We start from the raw sequence: 12,097 nt of genomic DNA, 5'->3' as shown, positions 1-12,097 counted from the left end.
CTTTCCTTTTGGTTTTCTAACTTCAGGATTTTGCACATTTCATTATGATATTTTACTTTGTCTTCTCTGCTGCCCTTTGAAATTTTCTGTTTAGCTCTTTCACTTCCTCATTTCTTCCATGTGCTATAGCTTCTCTATGCTCAATAACAAGTTTCAGACCCTCTTCTGACATCCATTTTGTTTTTCTTTCTTTTTCCTGTCTTTTTGCTTCTTCCTATATGATGTTCTTGGTGTTATCCCACAACTCATCTTATCTTCTGTCATTAGTATCTAGTGTATCAAATCTGTACTTGAGATGGTGTCTAAATTCAGGTGTAATATATTCCAGGTCATATTTTGGCTCTCATGAACATGTTTTAATTTTCTTCAGCAATTGATGGTCTGTTCCACAGTCTGCCCCTGACTTTGTTTTGACTGATGATACTGAGTTTCTCCACCATCTGTCCCCACAGGTGTATTCAATTTGATTTCTGGTGCAGTCCAGGCATAAAGTTGCCTTTTATGTTGTTGAACAGTGGTATCTGCAATGAATTATTCATTCATCTTGCAAATTTCTATCATGTGGTCTTTCCAGCATCATTTTTATCACCAACGCCATATTTTCCAGCTACCAATCCTTCCTTCGTTCCTGACTTTTGCATTCCAATAATCAGTAATGATCGATGCATCTTGATTGCATATTTGATCAATTTCAGACTGAAGAAGTTGTTAGAATTCAACGTCATCATCATTGATTTCAGTGGTTTGTGTATAAATTTGAATAATAGTGGTCTTCTTTGTAGGCAACTGGATATTATCCTATCACAGATAGCTTTGTGCTTCAAGATAGATCTTGAAATGGTCTTTCAACACCACTCCTCTATAATTTGTTCGTCCCAGAATAGTAAACCATATGATTGTCTGATTCAAAATGGCAAATGCCAGTCAATTTTAGCTCACTAACGTCTAGGATACCAATCTTTATGCATTCCATTTTACTTTTGACAACTTCCAATTTTCCTAGATTTATAACTCTTACATTCCAGGTTCACATTATTAATGGATGTTTTCAGCTGTTTCTTCTGGTTTTGAGTTGTGTACCGTCAGCAAACGGAGGTCAAGAAAGTTTTGTTCCATTCAGGTCATTAGTGTCAACTCTTCTTTGAAGAGGCACCTCTTCCTCACTCATGTTTTGAGTGCCTTCCAGCCTGAGGGGCTCATTTCCCAACACTCTATCAGACAATGTATCACTGCTATTTATAAGATTTCCAGTGGCTAACCATTCAGAAATGGTCTTAGTCTAGAAACTCTGCTGAAACCTGTCCACCATGGGTGACTCTGCCAATATTTAAAGTAGTGGTGCCATAGCTCCCAGCATCACAGCAACAAATAAGCCACTAGAGTACAACAAGCTGAGAGAAAGTGGGGTAAGCAGGGAATAGCAACTGCTGAAATAACTCCCAAGGAACCCTGGTAGTCTAATGGATTATGAACTGGACTACTAACTGCAAGGTCAGTAGTTCAAAAATACCAGTCGCTCCATAGGAGAAAGGTGAAGTTTTCTACTTCTGTAAAGATTTACAACTTTGAAAACCGTTTGCAGGGTTGCTATGAGTTGGAAATGACTCGTTGGCACACAAGCATCACTACTAAAATAACTCCCAGGTTTCTCAAAATACTCAATTTGCATGGATGATTCAGACCATTTCCTGATGTGCATAAATTCACTACCTGTAGAAAGCACTTATGTTTTATTCTTTAAGGAGCTGCAAAACACTATGTAGAAACTTTATTCTCTTCCAAAAGCTGGTAAGGTCAAAAAGGATAAAGGTTATAATTTACCATTTCAAAAACAGGAAACTAGAGTCCTAGAAAAAGTCGATGACTTGCCTAATGTCACATAAAGCCAACAGCTGAGCTCAAATCAGTCACACCTCTAGTGCAATGCAGCTATGGTCACCTTTCAAGAGTCAGTGGTAAGCAATTCTGCTCTTTGCTTTAATACTATCAATCTAATTTCTCACAGTTTCTATAGCTGCTGGTCTTAAGAATCTTTGAAGCTTTGGGAAAATCACATGGGTGATTTGACCTTAAATCTCATGCCACTGATAAAAGATTAATTACTCAGACCTGGAAAGGGGCCAGACGGTTTTGTGTAGCTGAATAGTAGCCCAGTCTAGAGATGTGGCTGCCCTGACAGATTTAGTTAGTACATAATTGATAAATCTGAAGTTTGTACAGCTCACGTCGTAGATAGATAAGGCAACAGGCTCTGAGGGTTGACATTTACAGAAGTCTTACCAGTGTTTTGTCGTTCTGAATGTATGAATTCTACCCTCTTTCTGGTAACTGCTCATCTTCTAAGGCTCTGTTCTCAGAAAGCAAAAGTTGATGGAATCTGACAAGAGTGACACCTTGCTGGTATAAGCAAAGAGGCCCATCAGCTTGGCATAGTCATGTGTCTGGTTCTGAAGTCTTACTACCATTGCATCCAATGTAGATAGGAAGGTGATACAAATGCTTTGCATTTGATTACTTACCAAAATGTTGACACCCAGAGGTACCATGAACAAAAGGCTGCTGATTTGCTCCTCTAAAGATGACAGCCCATGTTAAAGAGCAGTTTCACTCTGTAACATAAAGGGCTGCCATGAGTTGGAATCAATTCAGTGGCAATGGGTTTGGTTTTTCGTTTAATGTGGGGTGGGCTCAGAGAGATTCAATGCATTCCATAGCATTACCACCAGAATCCGAGAAAGATAAGAGGCAACCAGGGGCAACATAAAAGCTTGGAGAGAGGGTTAAGCCCTGGCACTTAACTCTTGCTGCAGAATCTGCTGTTGTTGGATACCAGCAGACATATACACATTTCTGATCTTATTTCTTTTGATTAGATCACCCACTACAGAACCACTTCTTTGCAAACAATCCATTATTGGTGAATTCTTTTTCCTCTGTACTTTGTATCCAGTGCCGCTAGAGTTTATTATAAGGTTTGGTTATCTTTAATTCTTGCTCTCCTGTTTTATGTTTCAATTCCAGAGACATTGTTGAGTGCACTGGTATAATTTTGTCACTTCCAGTCCTGAAATATCTGACTTAGTTGTGTCAGTAAATCGGTGACTTTACAGTGTACAATATCAGATGTACTATAATCTGTTTCTTGGTTGTTTTTGCTGGCAATGAAAAGAGGTGACATTAAATAGTCTCCCTGGTGGCACTAGCTACTAATTGAAAGGTTGCCAATTCGAACTCACCAGCCACTCTGAGGGAGAAAGATGCGGGAGTCTGCTTCCGCAAAGATTTACAGCCTTGGAAACTCAATGGGACCACTCTCCTCTCTCCTGTAGGGTTGCTATGAGTCAGAATGAACTTGACAGCAATGAGTTAGCCTCACAAATAAACCCCAGTGCTTTCATGCATTAAAACTGCACACATTGAGTTATTTTTCTAAGCTGTTTGTAGTTACTTCCTGTGTATAACGTACTGAAATACATTGCTTGTTAATAGTATGAATCTCTAAGAAATCATATCATTTGTAAGCATTCTATTGTCTATACATAGACTATTTTTAGTATAAAAATCATTTTACAAGTTGTTCTTAGAAACCTTGTTGCTCCGAATTAAGTGATCTTCCTCTTCTTCTTTTATCAGATGAATTAGAGAAGTTAGAACATGAGAGACAGGCATTGGAAGCCACAATCAAGGACAGTGAATGTGAAGAAGGAAGTGGAGGCATCCGGGCCTTGTTTACAAAAGCTGGCAAGCTGAGCATTACTAAGCCAACTCCTAAAAAAGGTAAGTACTTCCAAAATGTGACAAGAAAATTTACAGGATGAGCCACTCATGAGCATCTTTAGAGGTCATAAGCTAACCTGTCACTGAGTGTGTATTAATGATCATGGAATGTTCTGGAAAAGGAGATGAGATTGATGGCCCAACAGAAAAATGGACGCAATGTCAATGAAGGGTAAATACAGAAGTTGTGGTGTTGGTGAAAGTTTAAGTGTGTAAATTTTCACCATGCATGCACACACAAAGTTAACATTTAACATGTTGGAAGAATCACGTGTAGCCAGGGACTGAAAGACACTTCTTTTGAGAAAGGTGCAATGAGGAGAAAGTAGAAGCTGTTGCCTTTAATCAGCATCATTTAGTGTTTTGACTTTACCATCTTACTGAAAAAACTCTATTATAAAATAAGAATTTTAGTTTGGGAGCTGTACAGTGCTTAAGTAAATTGTTGTTGTTGTTGTTATGTGCCGTGGAGTCGGTTCCGACTCACAGCGACCCTGTACAGGGTTTCTGAGGCTGTAAATCTTTACGGGAGCAGAAAGCCTCATCTTTCTCCCGTGGAACTGCTGGTAGTTTCAAACTGCTGACCTTGAGGTTTGCAGCCCGATTCGTAACCACTACACTACCAGAACTCCATCAAAATAAGAAATTTCTTAAATAAGCGAAAAGGGATAGAAAATTCCAGAGCCAATATTTAAACTGCTTACGCCTCTCCCCTTTCAGACATTTCAAGGGATTGCATGTTGACAAACATAAGTAAATGGGAATCAAGCTAGAACCTCAACAGCAAAAATAAGTGTTATCACAAACCAGAATGCTGGAGCTGGAATTTTATCAATATCGTTGCTCTTTAAGTGCCGTCCAGACGGTTCCAACCCATAGCAACCCTGTATCATGTTTCCAATGAGCGGCTGGTGGGTTTAAACCTCCGACCTTTTGGTTAGCCATCTTGTGTTTAATACTAGAGTGCCATATCAGAACTCATTGATACTAATCACTGTACATAACAGCTGTGTGACACCTATCTTTGAATATCCAGTGTACATCCTCAGGACAAGGACCAAAGAATGAGATTTACCTGAACGTTTTTATAAGTTTTATGTAAACGGAAGTTTCAAATACCTGATTCTTTGAAAATTGCTTTATTTCCAGAAACATGCTAGTTTGAGTTTAACGAGGTGCACAGCGACCCCTGCTGGTAGAAAATTGCAAAGCTAACACTGCATTTCTTTCATGCACAAGAATTCTCTACTTCCTAAAGTCACGCTCTGATCTCAGGCTTGGGAAATTAATTTTCTATGAGGGTTTTCAAGTCAAACTGTTGTTGTTCTTGTTATAGCGACCCTATATAGGGTTTCCTAGTTGTGTGTGTGTGTGTGTGTGTGTGTGTGTGTGCTGTCAACCCGGTTTTGACTCAGCAACCTAGCGTAGGGAGAGTTTCCTACGAGCAACTGGTGGGTTTGAATTGCTGATCTTGCAGTTAGCAATCTAGTGCTTATCCTACAGCACCACACCAGGACTATGTATTGTTGTTGTTGTTGTTATGTGCCGTCAAGTCAGTTCTGACCCATAGTCACCCTGCATAGGGTTTCCAAGGAGCAGCTGGTGAACTTGAACCGCCAAATTTGCAGTTCAAACAGCTTTGCAGTCTGGTGCATTAACCCACAGTGCCACATCAGGACTATGTAGCAGAATCTAAATTGAGACTTAGTATCCCTCTGGTCTAGGCTGACAGAGCCCATGTAAAATGCTCAGCACTTTGAAAAGGTTACTTCCACTCTGTAAGATATTTGGTTCTATCTGCTTGTTGCTGTCTACTGTAGGATAAAATGTCACCTGCAGTATAATATTTTACAGAAAGTTGTGTACGATTCCAACATTGTTCCCCCTTGTATTAATAGGGGCACTCTCAAGTAGCCAGAATATCCCATGGGCTGTGGGAGAGACTAACTGCTCACCTGAAAATGATATTTTCTAAGGCAGTGATGTGTTTGAATCTAAAGTTAGAGATACATTAGGGCTTTCAGACTGTAAAAATTAGAATAAGATTGTTTTGGATGCTAAGTACTATCTTCTTTTCTTTGCAATTATTTTGTTCATGAGAAGAGATGACTATGTACCACATCAGCTCTGTTCAGTGGTGGTGGTGGTGGTTGTGTGCTGGTTGGTTCCCACTCACAGAGACCCTGTAAACCTACTGGAGCAAAAAGCCTTGCTATGCTGCTTGGTAAAGTGGGAGGCAGAGAAAAAGAGGAAGATCCCCAACAAAACGGCATAGTGACAGCAGCAATGGGCTCAAGCATGGCAACAATTGTGAGATTGACACACGATCGGGTATTATTTCATTCGGTTGAGCACAGAGTCGCTATGAGTCGGTACCGACTTACCCAGGGCTCCTTCTATTCACTAGTAAGGTCTGAAAAAACTATGAAAAACTCAAGGGTCATAGGTCAATACTGTGCGCTCACTGATTGTGGGCTGGGAGGGTGGAATTCAAGTCATCGTTCATGAAAGTCAGACTTGTTATTTTAGAAGCCAGTTTCTTCATCACAGTACTTGTTTTGGCAAATATGTACCTCTCTGAAAATCAACATGTTGAGAAACGTAATACTAATGCTCTGCTTAATATTCAATACCTTCAGTTTCCAACACAGCTATAAAGTAGGATCATTCACTGCTCTGGGTTTTAGTTGGTTGACAATCCTTTTGAGTTCTAGATCACAGGGCAAACTCTGCTTCCAGTCGCTCATACAAAGCCTTCTGCAGACTTTGATTTGCATGTAAGTGAGGGCAAAGTCCAGTCCATTTTGTAAATAAATTTGCTTTCTTCCTCTGCTGTCCTAGACATATAGAAACAATATAAGATAATTGCTTCAGAAACATGAAAACAGGGCAAGACAGAACAAAGCATCCTCAGAGTCTCTTAGATCAGATAGGAAGCTCTGAAGAGGCTGTCAGCTCTGCTGTAAGCATACACTGACATCGGAGCTTTGAAATAGAGCAATGAAGTCACAACTTCGAAAGATGCAGAAATGAGAAATAATGTATACAGTATGACCAAGAAGCACCTACGGGCAAATAGGTATAAGGGTCTTGCTCAAATGTTACCCTCACTCCCAAATACATTTTCATTGTATTTGTGTTAAGATGAAATTGCTTTAAAAAAAATTTTTTTAGTATTTGATGTACACCCTTAATCATAATTTCAGTAAAAGTATTTTGTCTTTCCATATTCTCTGACTTTTTTCACCTCATTTTCAGAATCTCAAAGAGATCAAGTAGCTTTACCTTAGCCTTGCAAGTTTCCTTGAAAGGAAAACAGAGGGAGAAGGCAGGCAGAGGCCTGGCCCAAAAGGTCAAGGAAAGCAAGATTTTCATGGCCTCATCAACCTTTAGAATCCAGATATATGTAGAATTCACACCAAAACTTTGCTCAAATAAGTGAATTCTCTAACAAAGAAATGGTTCTGATTCAACCGTTTATTTCTAGAAAAGTAATCACCACATATGCTACTTTCAAATAAATCTTAAACTATTGTTAAGTCAATTCACATATAAATTCTGGAAGAACTGAGATATTTCTACTACGTTGTTGTTGTTGTTGTTGTTGTGAAGTGCCATCGAGTTGGTTCCGACCCATAGTGACCCTGTATAGGGTTTCCGAGGAGCAGCTGTCGAACTTGAACCACCGACCTTGCAGTTCAAACAGTTTTACAGTCTGGTGCATTAACCCACAGCGCCACACCAGGACTCCATTTCTACTATTGTTGTTGTTGTGAAGTGCCGTCGAGTCGGTTCCGACCCATAGCGACCCTGTACAGGGTTTCCGAGGGTGTAAATCTTTACGGGAGTAGAAAGCTTCATCTTTCTCCCGCAGAGCAGCTGGTAGTTTCGAACCGCTGACCTTAAGGTTCGCAGCCCGATTCGTAACCACTACGCTACCAGAGCTCCCATTTCTACTATAGGAACTGATAATTTGGCATTGATCCATGCCTGAATAATAACCATTCCAACCTTGGCACAGATTCCTAAATACCTGAACATAATCTACTGATTTATAATGAAAACTGTAATCATAAAACCAGACTCAAGTTTTGATTTAACTGCTTAGTTATTGTGGGATTCAAAGTTTGTCTCTTCTTTCCAAAGAATAGAAATCACTGTTTATCTAAAGGTATTAAACACACACACACACACAACAAAAGACACTTGTAAATTCATGACTTGTCCTCTATTGTCATCAGTGGATTTATTGGAAAGTTACTTTGTTTTCTGTCCTCGAAAGACAAATAGATGCATCACTTTCTCTTTCATTTCAGACAGCAGCATTAACACCATCCAGTCGATGCATGTCGGGGAGTTCAACCAGAAACTGGTGGAAGCCAGTTCCCAATTTAAAAAGAAGCAAGGAAAAGGCACAATAGATGTTTGGTGGCTATTTGATGATGGAGGTAAAAATATAAAATAAAATAAATTCCAGAATCTCCAGTGGGGAGCAGAATCGCTGTGTTGATAAATGTAACAAATAGCATGGGGAGGTATCTGAAAATGATGCCAGTTAAAGACTAATATTTCTACATTCTCCAAAGATTTCAATGATTTAGGAGCTATAAATGTGAAGATGAATAAAGATGCAAACTATTCATAGCCTTTCAGTTAGATATCTTTATCCTTTCTGTCATCACTTCCTCTGTATTCCAGGGTTGACACTCCTTATCCCCTATATTTTGACGGTCAGAAAAAAATGGAAAGACTGTAAATTAAGAATCTACGTTGGAGGGAAGATCAACCGCATCGAAGAAGAAAAAATTGCGTAAGCAACTTGTCACTCCTCCATTAGATCATTTAGAGTGCTTGTTACTCCAATAGTCACTTCGAAGAACTTCAAGTGACTTCGAGACACAATAGGATTAAAGACAAAGCCATCATGATAGGCCTTCGGTTTACTTTGTTTTCTGATCAATAAATTATCTATGCAGTTTTTTCTAATCGTTGTATTTAACTTATTTTATTTCCTGCCACAAATGCTTTCAGAAGGAATTTAACAGGAAATCTTCATCTGCCATCTTGAATGAGAGAATCATTATTTTGTATGTTTATTTTGTTCTGCCTAGTAACCGTCTCCAAGAAAAGAGGGGACTAAAAGAAATTTGTTCCCAAGAGCTTCTGGGAGATGAGCGGGACAGCCTTCCTGAGCACAGTGCACTGATCCGGGAATGAAACTGAGAGGTTGAAAGATGGACCCTGGGTCTTTGCCCAGTCCTGCCACCACATAGCTCCAGGACTTGGCAATAATCACTAAAAACTTACCTGAGACTACAGGTTCTCATTTGTAGTTTGCAGTAGTTTGCACGGAGGACTGTAGAGATCGTTTCTAATTAATCCTGTAGTGTAAACCTGTCTCTTATTAATTTAACAATGGAGAGCTTATCTGCAGTTGTGAGAATAGCGTGCACCTGGAGAACACAGTCCTTCAGAGGTCTCTGGTGGAAATCTGGAAAATGACTTTTAACAGCTCTTGGTCCTGCACAGCATGTTGAACACTGAGCCCTTCTCCATAAGCCACAAAGCAATGACAGGCTGTCATTTAGTAATTTCTTATGTTTTTCTCCTCCTCCCTCTTGGGCTGACTATTATAGGGATACAGATTTGGGAGACAGATAGAAGTGGAGTCTTAATGTGGTGCTATAGAGTAAGCACTGAACTGCAAACCACAAGGCAAGTTGCTCAAACCCACTAGTCCTTCCTCAAAAACCCTATACAGGGTCACTATGAGTTGGAATCGACTCAACAGCACTTAACAACAAGATATAGGTACGTTGTTGTTTATTGTTAAGTGCCTCCAAGTCTGAGTTGTGGGATGACATCAAGAACATCATACAGGTAGAGAGCAAAAAGTCATTGAGAAGACAAGAAAGAAGGAAAAGGTCAAAATGGATGTCAGAAGAGACACTGAAACTTGCTCTCCAGCATAGAGATGCTAAAGCAAATGGAAGAAATGAGGAGGTACAAGACATGAACAGAAAATTTCAATGATCAGCTCGAGAAGATAAAGCCAAATATTACAACAAAATGTACAAAGAGCTGGAGTCAGAAAACCAAAAAGGAAGAACACACTCAGCATTTCTCAAGCTGGGGGAACTCAATAAAAAATTCAAGCCTCGACTTTCATTATTTAAGGATTCTCTGGGCAAATTACTGAATGGTGCAGAAAGCATCAAGAGAAGATGGAAGGAATACACAGAGTCACTGTACCAAAAGGAAATGGTTGATGTTCAATCATTTCAAGAGGTAGCAAATGATGAAGAGCCAATGATATTGAAGGAAGGAGTACAAGGTGCATTGAAGGAATTGGCAAAGAACAAGGCTCCAGGAATTGATGGAATAAAAATTGAAATCTTTCAAGAAAGTGAGGTGGCACAGGAGGCACTCACTCATCTCTGCCAAGAAATTTGGAAGACAATTATCTGGCTGACTGATTCAAGAGATCCATATTTATGCCCATTCAAAAGAGGTGATCCAACGGAATGTGGAAATCATCAAAGACTATCTTTGATATCCCATGTGAGTAAAGTTTTACTAAAGGTAATACAGAAATGGCTACAAACATACATTGACAGGCAACTTCCAGAGAATCAAGCCAGATTCAGAAGAGGCCACGGAACAAGGATGTCCAATGGATCTTGGATGAAAGCAGAGAATATCAGAAAGATGTTTACCTATGCTTTATTGACTACACAAAAGCTTTTGATTGTGTGGATCATGACAAGCTGTGGACAACATTGAGAAGTATGAGTGTTCCTGAACACTTAATTGTGCTCATGAGGAATCTGTCCATGGCCGAAGAGACAGTTGTTCTAACAGAACATGGCAACACCGAATGGTTTAAAATTAAGAAAGGTGTGCGACAGGGTTGTATTCTTTCACCATACTTATTCAACCTGGATGCAGAACAAATAATCTGAGAAACTGGGTTATATGAAGAAAAAGGTGGTATCAGAATTGGAGGAATACTCATTAACAACTTGCAATATGCAGATGATACAACCTTGCTTGTGAAGAAGACTTAAAATATTTACTGATGAAGATCAAAGAGCACAGCCTTCGGAAAGGATTGCATCTCAATGTCAAGAAAACAAAAATACTCACTACTGGACCAATAAACAATATTCTTATCAATGGAGAGAAAAATTGAAGTTGTCAAGGACTTTATTCTTCTTGGATCAGCTATCAACACTCATGGAAGCAGCAGTCAAGAAATCAAATGACGTATTGCATTAGGCAAATCTGCTGCATGAGACCTTTTTAAAGTGCTGAAGAGCAAAGATGTCAGCTTAAAGACTAAGGTGTGCCTGACTCAAGCCATGGTATTTTCAATAACCTCATATGCATACGAAAGCTGGACAGTGAATAAGGAAGACCACAGAAGAATTGATGCTTTTGACTTATGGTGTTGGAGGAGAATATTGAAAGTGCCATGGGCTACAAAAAGAACCAACAGATCTGTGTTGGAAGAAGTGCAGCCAGAGAGCTCCTTGAAGGTCAAGATGGCCAAACTTTGTCTCTCATACTTCGGACATATTGTCATGAGGGACCAGTGTCTAGAGAAGGATATCATATTTGGTAAGGTGGAGGGTCAGAGAGAAAGAGGAAGATCCCCAGTGAGATGGATTGGCAAAGTGGCAACATCAATGGGCTCAAGTGTGGCAACAATAGTGAGGTTGGCCCAGGATCAGGCAGTGTTTCGTTCTGCTGTGCGTAAGGTCGCTGTGAGTCAGTACCGACTCGATGGCACTTAACAACAACAAGTCTGATCTGACTCATAACGACTCCGTATTGTGTGGGTTTGAATTGCTGACTGCCCTTAGCACTCCAGTGCTTACCCTATAGCTCCATAACTGAACTCCTGATACAGATATAGCGTTAGAGAAATGGAATCATATCATATTTGTATTTATTTGATCTTAAGTAGTATGATACTCACATATATTATTATTATATATATTCATTGTTGTTATTGCTGTTGAGTCTGTTCCAACTCACAGTAACCCTGTGTTGGATTTCCAAGGAGAAGCTGGTGAGTTTGAACCTCTGACATTGTGGTTAGCAGCCCAGTGCTTATCAACAGTGCCACACCAGGAGTCCTATATACGTTTAAGTTCTCTTAAAGAAAGGTCTATTAAAATAGAAATGAACAAGGTGGCTATAATAATTCATATTTTCTAATAATCTCCAGGATTGTATTGTTGTTGTTGTTGTTAAGTGCCGTCGAGTCGGTTCCGACCCATAGCGACCCTGTACAGGGTTTCCGAGGGTGTAAATC

The 12,097-nt window shown here is 39.7% G+C and overlaps 1 protein-coding gene across 2 annotated transcripts in view; it reads left to right on the top strand.

Moving 5' to 3' along the window:
- The window catches only part of SLC12A1 (solute carrier family 12 (sodium/potassium/chloride transporter), member 1), a 138,952-nt gene that overhangs the window by 112,482 nt on the left and 14,373 nt on the right, over positions 1-12,097 (top strand). For both annotated transcript variants that reach the window (XM_006831681.1, XM_006831680.1), the window contains exons 21-23: positions 3,634-3,777; positions 8,094-8,225; positions 8,476-8,587. In XM_006831681.1, the coding sequence (XP_006831744.1) occupies positions 3,634-3,777; positions 8,094-8,225; positions 8,476-8,587 (388 nt within the window). The remainder of the gene's footprint in view (positions 1-3,633; positions 3,778-8,093; positions 8,226-8,475; positions 8,588-12,097) is intronic.

Source organism: Chrysochloris asiatica, unplaced genomic scaffold (genome assembly GCF_000296735.1).
Source record: "Chrysochloris asiatica unplaced genomic scaffold, ChrAsi1.0 scaffold00004, whole genome shotgun sequence".
NCBI lineage: Eukaryota > Metazoa > Chordata > Mammalia > Afrosoricida > Chrysochloridae > Chrysochloris > Chrysochloris asiatica.
The sequence above is the reverse complement of the archived record's forward strand: the minus strand, read 5'-3'. Positions and strand labels throughout refer to the sequence as shown.